The following is an 18,356-nucleotide window of genomic DNA, read 5'->3' on the forward strand; positions in this document are numbered from 1 at the left end:
ATAGCGTAAATAAATGACATCAAATCAAATGACCACATCTTTTGTGGTGAGAATGGACTGAATCCATTGCTGTATTGAAAGTATTGCTGCCTTAGTAAATTGCGCTACATCAGCTCTCGATAATGCACCTTTGTAAAAGTGGGGAATAGCACGTACTCATATGAAGAATAAATACAGACACAGAGTGGATTGAGATTTATTTATGACATCATGACTTTTGCGTAAATATACACGCCACTTTCGAGTCAAGTGGCGTGTTATCTCTACGCATTTTAAGCTATCCGCATGTATGCGTGTATGTCTACGCCATTAAGGTCCGAGTGATTCTGTGTGTTTGTACACGCCGTCAAATGTCCGCGCGAAACGAAGCAAAACGTAGATCTACATCTAGGGAGCGATCTTTTTTTTCCTAGGATGGTAAGGGAACAGACATAAATGCCATTAACCCCAGTGACGTTAGGTTTAGGGACGGGGTTGAGGTAAGTCATATATTTATATATACAGTTATAACGTTAAGTCAACGGCGTTCATAAACACGCTGAAAAGCGATTATGCGTCTTGATAGCACGCCAAAAATGGAAATACGAATTGCCGTGTCATGCACACGCTACTTCATGAGATCAGTCTGTGTATTTAATGTTGATAACGAGCAAGAATGCAATTGTTCCCAAATATCCACACGATTGCAAAAGTGAGATTGATGATTATACAACAGTTCAACAAACGGAACATGCATTTTAAACACAGTACTTTCAGCATTTACTCTATTTTGCCTCGAAAGAATAGTTTCAACGAAGGACACAGCAGAACTACAGCACACATCGGTGTTTCGTGAACAATTCTGCAGCTTTGAACGAATCATGAGTCAGTCATTCATGATTTGATGACTCGCTTGTTAAGACGGTCACTTATCGCCACCTACTGGCGGTTTTAGGTGAATATTTTAAAGTATCACTTCGTTTTTACCATTATTGCATATCTCACTATTGAAAATTTCTTTTTAAAGTAAAACGTTATTTATTTTATAAAGTTATTCATAAAGGTAAAAAATGCGCTGGAAGATAAATCTATGGGGCAAGTGTTGTCCTTTAATGATAAAGTATGACTGCAGTGTAAGTTAAACGCCTCTCTGCGCTCTATAGGAACCACTGAAATATAGTCTGACTCTGTTAATATTTCACTATTTAACGCACGTTTTAACATGTCACTGTTGCTATGAGGTCTCAGAGTATCTCGAGTGTGTTGCTTTGCAGTCGCTGCGGTGTGAAAGAGTGTGATCTGCATCTGTGGGATTGGTTTCACCTGTGTTGTACTGTATAGAAACGATGAAAAGATTGATCTAATGTCTGTTTTTCTTAATTTGGTTTGGATGACTATCGAGAGGGGAAGTTGGGAAAATCCTTCCGTTAGGCCTTTCAGCTTATGCCACTCATATATTTTGGGTCTGTTTCAGAGTTGTATTCCGCAGTGAGTCACAACACAGCTGTGCCATGCAACGCTTAAGTGGCAGTGGGATGAGATGAGCAATGCTGTGATTTATTCAGGCTGTGCTCGTGAGAGAACGGCTGCCAAACGTCTTCTGATCGCACTCCCACTGCTGTTTGACTCTGTCAAAATATAGCACGATGTGGTGAAATGCTCAGGCCTGGACCTTCGAGTCTCTCACTGACTCTCCTGCCTTCTCTTTGCAGACCATCGTCCGCGGGAGCCGACCGCCCAAGGACGCCTCCATTAACGGCCTGTTGGAGGAGTTCGACAGCATCTCCGTGACCCGCTCCAACTCCCTGAGGAAAGAGAGTCCCCCTGGACCGCATCAGGCCGGCGGAAGCAAACCAGCGTCTGCGTCCACGTCCAACACCGGCGGCCCCGAGGAGAACGGCTTCGGACACTATTATGGCCGTTTCTCCTGCGATCTGGATAGCAGTAAGGACTTCTCGCTTGACCCGTACCGGCTCCATGACGGGGAGTGGCCGGTCGGACGGCACTACCGCTTCTCCCTCAAACAGAACGGCCACCCCATCCGGAGTCCCTTCTACCCCGACGCTATGCCGCAGAAGTCTTCAGACTATGCCAAGATGCCTCCGGACTACCACGCCTACCTGGAGAGCAAGATGCGTCTGTCCAACGACGAGATGGCCATGGGCGGCCGGAGGGAATACTACCGGGCCTCTCTGGGCGGATCCAGTCAGGACTACCGGGAACAGCCGCTGGGAACCCCGTCTCGGGTCTCCATCCACAGCGAGCAGATGACCTACCCAGACGGAGACTGGGGATACGGAGCGGGACTGAGAGAGGACTACGACAAGAGGCCCAAGTCCTCGTACATCAGCCAGACGAGCCCTCAGCCGGCGATCCGGCAGCGCTCCCGGTCCGGTTCTGGTCTGCAGGAGCCAAGCGTGCCGTACGGGATCAGCGCGTTCAAAGCGGCGCCGCAGGGGTCGTACAGCTCGTACACGTACCCGAGACTGTCGGAGAACACGTCTGCGATCGTCATAAGCAAGGTAAAGAGGAGCTCGGCGTCCCGATGAACAGATGCTAACGATGACACGTTTTTCCTCTCAGGGGCATCAAAATGACACAAATCTTTATTTCCGCGTATGCATATAGTGTGCAAGTTTGTGTTCTCGATGCAAAACCCGTTTTTTCTGTAAATTTAAAACTTGCACCTTGGATCCGTTTCACAGTTTACGCTCTTGAGCCCCAAACGCTGTGTGTGGATGAACACATTACAGTTTCTGTGTTCTGTTAGCGGTGTCGTGTTAGCGGTGTCGTGTTAGCGGCGTCATGTTAGCGGCGTCGTGTTAGCGGCGTCGTGTTAGCGGCGTCATGTTAGCGGCGTCGTGTTAGCGGCGTCGTGTTAGCGGCGTCGTGTTAGCGGCGTCGTGTTAGCGGCGTCGTGTTAGCGGTCGTCGTGTTAGCGGCATCGTGTTAGCAGCGTCGTGTGAGCGCCGTCGTGTTAGCGGCGTCGTGTTAGTGGTGTCGTGTTAGCGGGCGCTGAGTTAATCACTAATGATCTTTAGTGAACGGAAGTGAATCAATCTAAACTAACTTTATCTGGACGATAACTTTATTCTAGATCTGCTGTAAAGCCGAAACTCTCTCTGTGACTGTAATCTCGTGTTAGCACTGTAACGCTGCTGTGAAACTCTTGCCTATTGTTAAAGTGCTGTATAGATGAAGGAGACTCGACTTTCAAAGCAGCTTCACTGTAATAAACAGGAAGATGCAATATTTCCTCAAATATGAGACGCGTTCAGATTTTGCTCATTATGCACTTCTCATCTCATACATCTCATATCTCAATATTACATGACATTTTAAAACAAAACCTTTAGTCAAATGTGGCTTGTCTCCTCAGAGATCGTTTCTGGGCTGATTTTGGATTAAAAGTCACCTTTATTTATATAGCTCTTTTTTACAATGAATATTGTTTCAAAGCAGCTTTACAGAGATAACAGGAGAATAATGCAACATATCGTGGCAGCACATTTGCCCAATAATCATTGAGGAGCACATGCATTTATTCTGCAGATGCTTTTACACTGCGTCAGTGCTCAGTTCACGTGCTTCCCGTATAAATGCCGCATTGTTCCCAATGGCAGCTTCCCAGCGCGGTGTAGAATTAAAGGTTGGACGTCCTGCAGACTCTCACCCGCGGGCTGTGTGTTATCTCCCAGGTCGCATCGCGGCGCGGTGATGGATCTCGTGTCAGTTCTTAATCTACTCTCCCGTGAAGAGAGCGCGGCCGGCGGAGACACGGAATCACTCACGACAGCGGCGCAGGAATCAATTAATGGAACGGTAGCAATCTCCCGATAACGGCGGCGGCTCACCCCGGACCTTCATGTGTCTCCTTTTAATTCACTCATATTGCCAAAGAAGTGCACTAGCCGCTTTCTCGATAATTCCTATTGCAACTTAAATGGCAGAATTTGCAAGATTTGTTAACAAAACAAAATTACATATTGTTTTTTATTAAGTCTGAATCACAGATGTCCGTATCATATCATGTCAAATCAAGCCATCTTTATTTCTAAAGCTCTACAATGCAGATTCAGTGTCACAGGGTGCTGTTCAGCTGATCTCAGTTCCGATGGAAAGATTAATTATTACTTTAGTTAATTTCATCTGTACAGCAGTTCTGTAGAAAACAGAGATGTCATCATCAGCTCAGTTCGTCAGATCAGTAACGCTGCTGAATATTAAGTGTCCTCGACTAATGAAGCCACTTAACATAATGAATAAGAAAATGATGCATGTTTCATGAACTTTGATGACACTAACTGTCATGAACAGTAATTTAATTTAAAAAGCTTAAATTCAGTTTATATATATTTCATAATGTTAATCAATTATTGTCATTTTTGTGCCTTATTGTCAACAAAAGTTCCTCAATCAGGCTTCATTTCTGTTGATTTTCGGGGTCAGATATTGTTCATTTACACACAGGGTCGCATTAGAGAGCGATTCAGGGACGTTTTACTGTACGTGTCCTGTATCGAGTGTGTGATTTGCCGTACGACGTGTTTCGGGGCGTTCAGCACATTCCCATCGGTCTCGGCTCACCGACGTCATAATGAACCTCTTTCTTTCTCATTCACCTCGACTCGGTCACTTTCAGCGAGCCAAGCGCTTTGCTGGCGCTGTCGGGGACGGCGGGCCGTTAGAGGCCGACAGCTCGGGGACTCGGGCACGCACACACTCACTGTGATGAACTGATGTTGTGGCACCTTCCTTTTCTGCAGGCCTTGCATAAACGCCGTGGTGCGCTGCTCCACCACAGAATTCAATTTCACACTCCAGTTGGGTTCTTGATTACGCTGCCAAATTCAGATTAATGTGCATTTAACGAACATGGATCAGCCAGCGGTGCCGGTTGGGAAAGGGGGTCTCGGGACTTCTCCGGCCCATAAACACCCTCGCCGGGATGATTGATTAAACTAGTCCAGCGACGTAATTACACGGCGCCGGCTTCCTCATCACGAGGCGGTTAGAAGACGATCCGTGTCGTGTCATCTTTTTGTGTTCTGGGCGGGGTGGGAATAATTCAATCTGCCGCCCACCGTGACCCTGCAGATCGTGTGACGTGGAGGACGAGAGCGCGTGAGGATCTCTGCTTTATTACAATCACATGAGGCGGTCGCGGTTTAAAAAAAATTTTTATTCGTGCTGAAAAGGTCTCTTTGACTCAGTTCCATATATGTATAGTCAACAAGTCTGGAATAATTAAGATTGTTTAATGTTTTTTGAGTTTCTTCTACTCCACAAAACTGCATTTATTTGATTAAAAAAATACAGTAAAAACAGTAAAATATATTCTAATGTAAATCATCTGTTTTCTATGTGAAAATATAGTAAATTATAATTTATTCCTGTAATTTTCAGCATCATTACTCCAGTCTTCAGTGTCACATGATCTATAATATGAGGAGCTGATGATCAGCAAACATTTATGATTATTATCAGAGTTGAAAACAGTCTGTGACACATTAGATTTTTCTTTGATGAATAGAAAGTTCAAAAGAACAACATTTATCTGAAATAGAATCTTTTGTTACATTATAAATGGCTTTAAAATCAATTCCTTGATTATTAAAAATTACCCCAAATTATATGCATGGTTGTGTATCATGGATTCCACAAAAAAATGAAAGGTTTCTTGAATGATCAGATTCGGCGGGTTTGTACATGACTCCATGATTTCTGAATCCAGGTTAAGTGTGATTTAAGATGTCGTCCCGCTGTGACATTGAGCTCCAGTTTGAGAGGTGTTCCCTCAGTAGACAGCATCCCTGTGATGAATGAGCCGGTCCAGCCTGAGTCACGAGCTCGTTCTTCTCCTCTATGAGTAGGGCTGGGTATCGTTTCAATGTTGACGATTCCGATTTCAATTCTGCTTATCGATTCCTAAATTTGATTCCGATAAAGTAAAAAAAAAAAGATATCATTCACATTTAGACTCATTGTTAAACATTCAATTGTAGCTGAATATCATGAACACAAATCGACAGTTTAGAGAACACTTACACAAGAAACTTTAAATAAAATACATTACAAATATTGTTAGAAAAGTTATTCAAAAACATATTAATTCTCCCTTAGTCTTCTGTTGTGTGATTAGTGTTATTATCGAGACGGCAGGAATATTAGTGCTGTCACTTTAAGAACCGCACAGGTCCAATATGAACTGATGCAAACGAAAACATTAAAAAAGAGCTTCTCGCGCTTGAATGGTTTAAAGTCATATTGAAATGTTCACAGAGGAATCCAAATTCAAATTTTACAACAAGGATTCGATCCCAATCCTATCTATGAGTTTGTATTGTTCACTGCTAACGTGTGTTGTTTGAATCGAACAGGGCGACTACGAGCGAGTCGCTCGGGACGGGAGTCCGCAGGTGCCGTTGGGCGAGTCGTATCCACGTGTTCCCTTCAAACTACCTCAGAGCCACGGCAAGCCCTCGTACCCGGCCGGTTTCCAGTACCCGCCGCCCTTCCACTACAAGCCGTCTCCATACCAGCACCCGCCGTCCCAGCCCAGTCCTCCCTACACCCCCCAGGGGGCGCTCTCGCTCTCCCAGCCCAGTCCTCCCTACACCCCCCAGGGGGCGCTCTCGCTCTCCCAGCCCTCCTCGCCCTACACCCCTCCTGGAGCCTACCCTCCTCCCAGCTGGGGCTCCAGCTCCGAGACGCCCCCCTCCAGGGTGTCCCACGAACAGTTCCGGGCCGCGCTCCAGCTGGTGGTGAACCCCGGAGACCCGCGCGAGTATCTCGACAACTTCCTGAAGATCGGAGAGGGATCCACAGGGATCGTGTGCATTGCCACGGAGAAGCACAGCGGGAAGCAGGTGGCCGTGAAGAAGATGGACCTGAGGAAGCAGCAGCGACGAGAGCTCCTGTTCAATGAGGTGAGCACAAACCTTTATTTGCAATTATGGAAAAACCCCTGCTCGTTCGTAGTGCTGCTCAATTTGGCCAAAGGTTTTCTGATTTATATATATATATATATTACAGTGCACTTTGATTTGATTTGATTGGTTGTGGTTTGCAAATCAACACGGATGGGTCACGGGCTGCTGGCTTGTGAATGAACACACTGCCAAAACACACTCTGAAACACACTCCGAAACACACTCTGAAACACACTCCGAAACACACTCCGAAACACACTCTGAAACACACTCCGAAACACACTCTGAAACACACTCCGAAACACACTTCGAAACACACTCTGAAACACACTCTGAAACACACTCAGAAACACACTCCGAAACACACTCTGAAACACACTCCGAAACACACTCTGAAACACACTCCGAAACACACTCTGAAACACACTCTGAAACACACTCCGAAACACACTCCGAAACACACTCCGAAACACACTCCGAAACACACTCTGAAACACACTCTGAAACACACTCCGAAACACACTCTGAAACACACTCCGAAACACACTCCGAAACACACTTCGAAACACACTCTGAAACACACTCTGAAACACACTCTGAAACACACTCTGAAACACACTCCGAAACACACTCTGAAACACACTCTGAAACACACTCAGAAACACACTCCGAAACACACTCCGAAACACACTCTGAAACACACTCTGAAACACACTCTGAAACACACTCTGAAACACACTCTGAAACACACTCCGAAACACACTCTGAAACACACTCCAAAACACACGCCGAAACACACTCCGAAACACACTTCGAAACACACTCCGAAACACACTCCGAAACACACTTCGAAACACACTCTGAAACACACTCTGAAACACACTCTGAAACACACTCTGAAACACACTCCGAAACACACTCTGAAACACACTCTGAAACACACTCAGAAACACACTCCGAAACACACTCCGAAACACACTCTGAAACACACTCTGAAACACACTCCGAAACACACTCTGAAACACACTCTGAAACACACTCTGAAACACACTCTGAAAAACACTCCAAAACACACGCCGAAACACACTCCGAAACACACTCTGAAACACACTCCGAAACACACTCTGAAACACACTCTGAAACACACTCCGAAACACACTCTGAAACACACTCTGAAACACACTCCGAAACACACTCTGAAACACACTCCGAAACACACTCTGAAACACACTCCGAAACACACTCTGAAACACACTCCGAAACACACTCCGAAACACACTCTGAAACACACTCCGAAACACACTCTGAAACACACTCCGAAACACACTCCGAAACACACTCTGAAACACACTCCGAAACACACTCCGAAACACACTCTGAAACACACTCCGAAACACACTCTGAAACACACTCCGAAACACACTCCAAAACACACTCTGAAACTCACTCCGAAACACACTCCGAAACACACTCTGAAACACACTCCGAAACACACTCCGAAACACACTCCGAAACACACTCAGAAACACACTCCGAAACACACTCCGAAACACACTCCGAAACACACTCTGAAACACACTCCGAAACACACTCCGAAACACACTCCGAAACACACTCCGAAACACACTCTGAAACACACTCTGAAACACACTCCGAAACACACTCTGAAACACACTCTGAAACACACTCTGAAACACACTCTGAAAAACACTCCAAAACACACGCCGAAACACACTCCGAAACACACTCTGAAACACACTCTGAAACACACTCCGAAACACACTCTGAAACACACTCCGAAACACACTCTGAAACACACTCTGAAACACACTCCGAAACACACTCTGAAACACACTCCGAAACACACTCCGAAACACACTCTGAAACACACTCCGAAACACACTCTGAAACACACTCTGAAACACACTCCGAAACACACTCTGAAACACACTCCGAAACACACTCCAAAACACACTCTGAAACTCACTCCGAAACACACTCCGAAACACACTCTGAAACACACTCCGAAACACACTCCGAAACACACTCCGAAACACACTCAGAAACACACTCCGAAACACACTCCGAAACACACTCCGAAACACACTCTGAAACACACTCCGAAACACACTCAGAAACACACTCCGAAACACACTCCGAAACACACTCCGAAACACACTCTGAAACACACTCCGAAACACACTCTGAAACACACTCCGAAACACACTCCAAAACACACTCTGAAACTCACTCCGAAACACACTCCGAAACACACTCTGAAACACACTCCGAAACACACTCCGAAACACACTCCGAAACACACTCAGAAACACACTCTGAAACACACTCCGAAACACACTCCGAAACACACTCTGAAACACACTCTGAAACACACTCCGAAACACACTCTGAAACACACTCCGAAACACACTCTGAAACACACTCCGAAACACACTCCGAAACACACTCCGAAACACACTCCGAAACACACTCTGCACATATCTGAAGATCAGCTTTTGCTGTAATCACGTCTGATGTCTGACCGCAGGTGGTCATCATGAGAGACTACCATCACGAGAACGTGGTGGACATGTACAACAGTTATCTGGTCAGCGATGAACTCTGGGTAGTGATGGAGTTCCTGGAGGGCGGAGCTTTGACCGACATCGTCACGCATACGAGGTAAGAGGAGCGATTCGTCCAATCAGATCCTCTGTTTTACACCCATTGATTTGAATCATTGATCTTTTGCTTCGAGTTCATCGAGATTCAGATTCAGGAAGGAAAGAATGGAGTGAGATAAAGCAGCTTCATCTGTGAGGGATTTAATGTGCTGATTATACACACACTAGGCATCATCATTGAGTTTCAGGAGATGAATGTTTCTGCTGGAGACTGTAGTCCAGTGATGATTTATGATTGTGAAAGTTAGTGTTTTAAGCGCTGCCTGTGCTTCACGAAGCATCAGCATAATTACAGTAATTGGCGTTGTTCGTCAGTTCGAAGTCGGACGGTAATTGCACACTTTCAGAGGAGGTACGCTTCCATCCCCAACACACTCTCCACGAGTCTGAGTCGCTTTATTCTGGTCCTGCTGGAGACGCTAATGGAGAGTGTGTGCTGAGACTGATCGACACGCAGATCAACACACACATCACGTGACACTCACAGTGGGATGCTAAGATAAGCTTTAACACACAGAAATGTTTGCATATACTGATATACATGTGTATCCCTTTATAAATATGTACGTGTGTGTGTGTATATTTGTATGCACACACACACACACACACACACACACATATATATATATATACATACTGTATATACATACATACAGTGCATATATATTTATATATTTATATATATATATATCTATGTGTTAGACCTTAAACCCACACACTCACATGTACTCACACACACACACACACTCGGAACAGAGCAAAGTCTGCTGTGCGAATGGGACTCTGGCGTCTGCGGAGCATGAACGAGGCCCAGCTGTCGCATGCTCACACACACACACACACACACACACACTCACTGCTCATCTGTCTCGCCTGGGGCTGAACACATGCACACACACACACACACACACACACACACTCCTCAACACTGAACACACTTATTCTCAACACTAATGCACAAACGGGAGTGTTTGTAATTACTCTGACGGGGCTGCATGAAGGACGCTTCTGTCTACAAAACCACACGCATGATTTATACACACTGATATTCAGAATAAAACTAAACCTAACTAACAAAATAAATAAATAAATAGTAGCTAAAAAGAGTAAAACAAGATAGTTAACATTAGATAACTGCATTAGTTAACATTAATGATCTATTAATCTTAGCAAATATTAATCTTAACATTTACTCATACTTTTTTAAAATCAAATGTTGTGTCTGTTAATATTATTTCATGGATTTGAGCTAATATTAACTAACAACAAAGAGTTAAATAATTTTATAAAATTCCAACTAATTTAACCAAACATGAATAAATCTTGATCTTTTTTAAATGACTTTGGATTGAAGCACATGATAAATGCAAACATTATGTATTTTAAATTAAATTGAATCATTTAAATGATATCACACAATATTACACCATATTATAATATTATTTCTTAATTTATGTTAATTTCTAAATTTACCAGTACATTAAAATGAAATGATTTAGAATTATAATTTAAATCAAAAGTTGTTTCGGATTTGAACACGAGAGCACCACACAAAAAAATAATGAATAGCTGATTTTTTAAATACAATTATTTAACTAATTTTAGTGACTCATGAATACTCTAACAAATGTGTTGCTGATTGTAGGTTAATGTTAGTTAATGCATTAGTAATGAGACGGAAATTATAAGAAGGAATATGTAGAAAAATAAGCTACTGTTGGATCCTTTTCACCCTGGTAAGGCCACTGTTGTTCAGTCACTCACGTGACACTGTTTCTGTCAAACACACTGAAGGCCTGGAGCTAAACATGATCATCCAATCACAGCTGAGCTTATGAGGCGTGTCATGCTCTGATCATCAAAACAAACTCAAACCGCTCTGTGTGTGTGTGTGTGTGTGTGTGTGTGAGAGAGAGATCAGGTTAGTTACTCAGTGCCGCTGCTAAACCTGAATCTGGGATAATAAATGCTTCTTGTTTAGCCGTACTGAAATTACACTGATTTACTTCTACAAACTGAGAAAAGATGAATCTGAGATATTCAGGAGATCTTCAGGAGATGTTCTGATTAGATGTTCAGGAGATATTCAGGAGATGGTCTGATTAGATGTTGATATTAACGTGATGTTCAGGAGATGTCCAGCCGATGTTCAGGAGATGTTCAGGAGATGTTCTGATGTTCAGGAGATGTTCTGATGTTAATATAATGTTCTGATGTTCAGGAGATGTTCTGATTAGATGTTGATGTTAAGGTGATGTTCAGGAGATGTTCAGGAGATGTTCAGGAGATGCCCAGGAGATGTTCAGGAGATGTTCAGGAGATGCCCAGGAGATGTTCAGGAGATGTTCAGGAGATGTCCAGGAGATGCCCAGGAGATGTTCAGGAGATGTCCAGGAGATGTTCAGGAGATGCTCAGGAGATGTTCAGGAGATGTCCAGGAGATGTCCAGGAGATGTTCAGGAGATGTCCAGGAGATGTTCAGGAGATGCCCAGGAAATGTCCAGGAGATGTCCAGGAGATGTCCAGGAGATGCCCAGGAAATGTCCAGGAGATGTCCAGGAGATGTTCAGGAGATGTCCAGGAGATGTTCAGGAGATGTCCAGGAGATGTTCAGGAGATGTCCAGGAGATGTCCAGGAGATGTTCAGGAGATGCTCAGGAGATGTTCAGGAGATGTCCAGGAGATGTCCAGGAGATGTTCAGGAGATGTTCAGGAGATGTCCAGGAGATGTCCAGGAGATGTTCAGGAGATGCCCAGGAAATGTCCAGGAGATGTCCAGGAGATGTTCAGGAGATGTCCAGGAGATGTTCAGGAGATGTCCAGGAGATGTTCAGGAGATGTCCAGGAGATGTTCAGGAGATGTTCAGGAGATGTTCAGGAGATGTCCAGGAGACGTTCAGGAGATGTTCAGGAGATGTCCAGGAGATGTCCAGGAGATGTTCAGGAGATGTCCAGGAGATGTTCAGGAGATGTCCAGGAGATGTTCAGGAGATGTCCAGGAGATGTCCAGGAGATGTTCAGGAGATGCCCAGGAAATGTCCAGGAGATGTTCAGGAGATGTCCAGGAGATGTTCAGGAGATGTCCAGGAGATGTTCAGGAGATGTTCAGGAGATGTCCAGGGGATGTCCAGGAGATGTTCAGGAGATGTCCAGGAGATGTCCAGGAGATGTTCAGGAGATGCCCAGGAAATGTTCAGGAGATGTTCAGGAGATGTCCAGGAGATGTTCAGGAGATGTTCAGGAGATGCCCAGGAAATGTCCAGGAGATGTTCAGGAGATGTTCAGGAGATGTCCAGGAGATGTTCAGGAGATGTCCAGGAGATGTTCAGGAGACGTCCAGGAGATGTTCAGGAGATGTTCAGGAGATGTTCAGGAGATGTCCAGGAGATGTTCAGGAGATGTCCAGAAGATGTTCAAGAGATGTCCAGGAGATGTTCAGGAGATGTCCAGGAGATGTCCAGGAGATGTTCAGGAGATGTTCTGATGTTCAGGAGATGTTCTGATGTTAAAATGATGTTCCAATGTTCAGGAGATGTTCAGGAAATGTTAATATGATGTTCTGATGTTCAGGAGATGTTCAGGAGATGTTAATATGATGTTTGGATGTTCAGGAGATGTTAATATGATGTTCTGATGTTCAGGAGATGTTCTGAGGAGTTGTTCTGATCAGATGATGTTCAGGAGATGTTCTGATTAGATGTTCAGGAGATGTTAAGGTGATACTCAGGAGATGTTCTGATTAGATGTTCAGGAGATGTCCAGGAGATATTCAGGAAATGTTAATATGATGTTCTGATGTTCAGGAGATGTTCAGGAGATGTTCTGATTAGATGTTCAGGAGATGTTCAGGAGATGTTCTGATTAGAGGTTCAGGAGATGTTAAGGTGATGTTCAGGAGATGTTCAGGAGATGTTCTGATTAGATGTTCTGATTAGATGTTCAGGAGATGTCCAGGAGATGTTCAGGAGATGTTAATATGATGTTCTGATGTTCAGGAGATGTTCTGGTGATTTTCAGGAGATGTTAATATGATATTCTGATGTTCAGGAGATGTTTAGGAGATGTTAATATGATGTTCTGATGTTCAGGAGATGTTCTGAGGAGTTGTTCTGATCAGATGTTCAGGAGATGTTAATGTGATGTTCTGATGTTTAAGAGATGTTCTGATGTTCAGGAGATGTTCAGGAGATGTTAAGGTGATGTTCTGGAGATGTTCAGGAGATGTTAAGGTGATGTTCAGGAGATGTTAAGGTGATGTTCAGGAGATGTTGAGATGTTCAGGAGATGTTCTGATTTGATGTTTAGGAGATGTTCTGATTAGATGTTCAGGAGATTTCCAGGAGATGTTTAGGAGATGTTAATATGATGTTCTGATGTTCAGGAGATGTTCTGAGGAGTTGTTCTGGTCAGATGTTCAGGAGATGTTAATGTGATGTTCTGATGTTTAAGAGATGTTCTGATGTTCAGGAGATGTTCAGGAGATGTTTTGAGGAGTTGTTCTGATCCGATGTTCTGTGTTTGGTTCACAGGATGAACGAGGAGCAGATTGCCACCGTCTGCCTGTCGGTGTTGAAGGCGCTGTCGTACCTCCACACACAGGGTGTCATCCACCGAGACATCAAGAGCGACTCCATCCTGCTCACCAGTGACGGACGCGTGAGTAGAATAATATAAGAACATATAACCAGGGTTTAAAATGAACTTTTCTTTCACCGACCAATTTGGCTACTAAAGTTTTAAGTTACCGGCGATTCAAAACTTCTACTAGCCAAATATATATTTATATATTTATATAAAATAAAATTATGATTTTATACATTAGTTTCTTATTCAAACTAAAGAACATAAAAATGTCTTTTATCTGTTAACCGAATGCTTTTTAATCTTTAATCTCGTCGAAATAGCGCACCATTATTTGTAGTGTAGTGACGAGTGTGTTCAAGTAAGCCAGATATGAGCAGATTCTGCACAATATGCTATATTTTACATATCACGATGACTCATGAGTATTTGCGCTAAATCTGCGCAGATTTGGCTACACGAACTTCCCCAGCAAAATGAGTAAACATAACAAGTAACGCCAAATTGGCTAGTGATTTGACAGCGTTAATCGCCACAGATTTGATTTAATTTGAATATCGCCAACTGGCTTGCTCAGTTGGGGATATTGAAATGAATTATCAATCAGTAATACCCTTGATCACCAAATGTGGATTTGATTGATACTGTGAAGCTGCTTTGATGCAATCTATATTGTGAAAAGCGCTATATAAATATACTTGACTTGAGATGATTTTTACCCCAATTTTTGCGGGTGTTCATTTCAAACCCTTCATATAACCCATGACATGCAGTCGTGTGAAGTACTGAATCCTCTTCCTCCACATGTGACTGTTTGTAGAGTTGCATACATAAACGTGAGGACAGAAAAGTGATCAGGGATAATTAGCAACTTCACTAGTCCCAAGTAATTAAATCGTGTCTCCCACCTTGTAATTAGCTGAGAGAACATGACAAATGAAGGGGTGATAAGTGGTTAATCAGCTTTGCATTGTCCTATACGTCCCTCGCAGATCAAGCTCTCGGATTTCGGCTTCTGTGCTCAAGTGTCTAAGGAGGTTCCCAAGAGAAAGTCTCTGGTGGGAACGCCGTACTGGATGGCTCCAGAGGTCATCTCCCGATTACCCTACGGCACTGAGGTACACATTCATGAGTTATATGAAGATATAGTCCAGCTATGAGTAGGTTAACTATAGACCCGGTGAGTTGCACACTTCTAGCCAAAATAACCTTCAATTTGGTTTTTTTGCCAAAATAACTTGCAAGATTTATGATATAACATCATAGCAAAGTCAACAGTTATTGCAAGGTGTTTGCTTTCATTTCTTTGACATGTTCTATGCTATTTGTAGCCCACTTATAGTCAAAACTGGTTCATTGTAGTTTTTGTCAAGGCAGCGCATGAGATGGTTGGCCAATGTCAATAATATCTACAAGATATCAGTGTCGTTAGGTGTATTAGACGTCTTTTAAATGCAAAATTGTTTGCTGGGTATGTATATTTCTTTTGTTTATATAGCAATGAGGTTTATTGTATTTGGTCTGTCTATAGTCTGTGAAGTTTTTCACTGTACTTGGTAACTTGTACACATGACAATAAAAACTTACTTGACTTAACTTGGTGGCACTGCTGTCCCGTGTGTGTGTATGTGTGTGTAGGTGGACATCTGGTCTCTGGGCATCATGGTGATTGAGATGGTGGATGGAGAACCTCCGTACTTCAACGAGCCTCCTCTTCAGGCCATGAGACGCATACGGGACAACCTGCCGCCTCGACTCAAAGAGTCCCATAAGGTGATTAGTTGCACTTATAAAGGAGGGTGCCCTTTTCTGTTTTTTTTTAAATTTTCTCCTGGTTTTGGTCAAGTTCGGGAGTCAAGGAAGTCATATTGGTTTTTTGTATTTTCTTTTCCTTTGTGACAGGTAAGATAGATCTAAAACTTAGGTAAACTCCATTTGGTTTGTTGGTTTAGCCGTTCCCCTCCTGAAGCCTTTTTGTGCTACTGTTACAATTTCTTTTCAGAATAAATCAAATTTACAGTTACGTTCCCCTCAATCCCGAGACTAACCTTGAAAAGGGGAAACGTAACACATGTGAGCGAAAACATCCTGATGAGCAACTCAAAATTTCGACCCGAAAAAAACGACAGTGGTACCGCTGTCGTTTTTTTTGACGCAAAAAGAATTGTTTCTCCAATCTTCTTGAAACTCTGGATTCTGATAGAGGGCCATGGGACTTAGACGTGAGTGCAAAAATGGAGGCTCTAGACCCTTCCAGAGCTGAGATATTGAGATATTTATAATGGCGTAAATGCTACGTGGGATCTCAATATCTCAGCTCTGGAAGGGTCTAGACTCTAGAGCCTCCATTTTTGCACTCAGGTCTAAGTCTCATGGCCCTCTATAAGAGTCCAGAGTAACAAGAAGATCAGAGAAACTCAAAATTTCGACCTAAAAAAAAAAACGACAGTGTTACCCCTGTCGTTTTTTTTTTGGCGTGAAAAAATAAGTTTCTCTGATCTTCTTGAAACTCTGGATTCTGATAGAGGGCCATGAGACTTAGACCTGAGTGCAAAAATGGAGGCTCTAGACCCTTCCAGAGCTGAGATATTGAGATCCCATGAAGCATTTATGCCATTATAGAAATAGTGGGTGAAAAATTCGGACTATATATCTCACAATTCTGACTTTATATCTCGCAATTGTGACTTTATATCAAGTAACGTCAGGTGTGTGTTGAACATCTTCTGTGGTGTGTGTTCCGGTTCAGGTGTCGTCAGTCCTGCGAGCCTTCCTGGACCTGATGCTAGTGCGTGAGCCGTCCCAGCGCGCATCAGCGCTCGAGCTCCTGCAGAACCCGTTCCTGAAGCTGTCCGGGCCGCCGGCCTGCATCGTTCCTCTGATGCGCCATTACCGCCACCGCTGAGGTCACATGATGCTGGAGTCACATGACGTTTTCATCATCAACGGAACAGAAGAGCGGTTGCGTCTCGGCCCGCTAGCGTTCTGTTGATCCCGTGGCGGATCCGTCGGGCCACATGATAGAGTCTCTTAACCAACAAGCGTCTTTTTCACTGTCGTCTTCTCACGCTAACTATTTTAGAGCAATTGTAAGTTTTACTTGTACAGTTTTGATAAACAGCAGTATTTTTGTTGTGTTGTTACCATGGTGAAATGGGCAGTGTTACATAGAACTTGAGTTTCTGCAAAATAATGTTAATATTAATAATAATAATAATAATAAAAACTTTCCTACTGTTTATATTTAATTTTTTTGAAGATGGTCATTTAAACGCCCTGTTGCAGACAGATGAATCTGAATATATTTATTTATTCTGCATTTGTAGATACTGCCGGCCGTCAGAGTTTTCTACGCTGTATTGATTTCTGATTCCTCAGTAGTGTGGCCTTTTCCATCTCATTCTCACCGTCTGCCGTCGCTCATGTGTGTAAATCACCCACACTTCATTCCTTCATCCGACCTCTAGCAATATTACCGTGTTTGGCACAATAATGGATCACGTGTGTTTTCTAGTCTCACCTGTGTCTCATTGGTCACTGTGATCTGTAAATATGAACGTGTGTTTCACCTGTAGAAATATACAGATCCAGCCGCCATGTTGCTTCTGTACCGTGATCTCGCATGTGTGTCACTGAAAGCTGCTTTCAATAAAAAACACAAATGTGTCCACGTGCCATCATGTGTTTTATCAGCATTCTGCTTGGCTTTACGCCCTTATAATCACACACACACACACACACACACACACACACACACACACACACACACACACACACACACACACACACACACACACACACACACTCTCTCTCTCTCTCACACACACACAGTGTCTTTTACCTTCATTTCTCCAAAGAACTTCTCTGAAATTAAAACTGAATGACTATTAATATACTCCACTGACATACTAATCAAGATCAGTAATAAATATGAAAGCAGTATATTTGAAGTTTATTGCAGCTTGAGTTATATCTGGAGCTCTTGTTTAAAACATGATTCTGCAGATTCCCTTTCCTCAAACATCTGCAGGTCTTCAAATACATCCTAAAAGCCAGATTGGTGAAAAATCTTTTTATTTTCTTGTAATAATGTTTTTTTAAGAATATGATGACAGTAATGTACTGTACTACCACAAATGAGGCACTCAGAAATCTTAATACATTTATGGGAGAATGTTCC

At 43.3% G+C, this 18,356-nt stretch overlaps 1 protein-coding gene across 5 annotated transcripts in view; it reads left to right on the forward strand.

Annotated features, from left to right (window-relative positions):
• The window catches only part of pak5 (p21 protein (Cdc42/Rac)-activated kinase 5), a 38,463-nt gene extending 20,621 nt beyond the window's left edge, over positions 1-17,842 (forward strand). For all 5 annotated transcript variants that reach the window (XM_039690243.2, XM_039690245.2, XM_089119001.1 and 2 more), the window contains 7 exons: positions 1,692-2,501; positions 6,360-6,908; positions 9,460-9,593; positions 14,125-14,251; positions 15,169-15,294; positions 15,815-15,949; positions 16,926-17,842. In XM_039690243.2, coding sequence (XP_039546177.1) covers positions 1,692-2,501; positions 6,360-6,908; positions 9,460-9,593; positions 14,125-14,251; positions 15,169-15,294; positions 15,815-15,949; positions 16,926-17,081 — 2,037 coding nt within the window. In that variant the 3' untranslated portion in view covers positions 17,082-17,842. The remainder of the gene's footprint in view (positions 1-1,691; positions 2,502-6,359; positions 6,909-9,459; positions 9,594-14,124; positions 14,252-15,168; positions 15,295-15,814; positions 15,950-16,925) is intronic.
• The last annotated feature ends 514 nt before the right edge of the window (positions 17,843-18,356 follow it).

The sequence above is a fragment of the Pimephales promelas genome, chromosome 13, assembly GCF_988280905.1.
Source record: "Pimephales promelas chromosome 13, fPimPro1.hap1.1, whole genome shotgun sequence".
Lineage (NCBI taxonomy): Eukaryota > Metazoa > Chordata > Actinopteri > Cypriniformes > Leuciscidae > Pimephales > Pimephales promelas.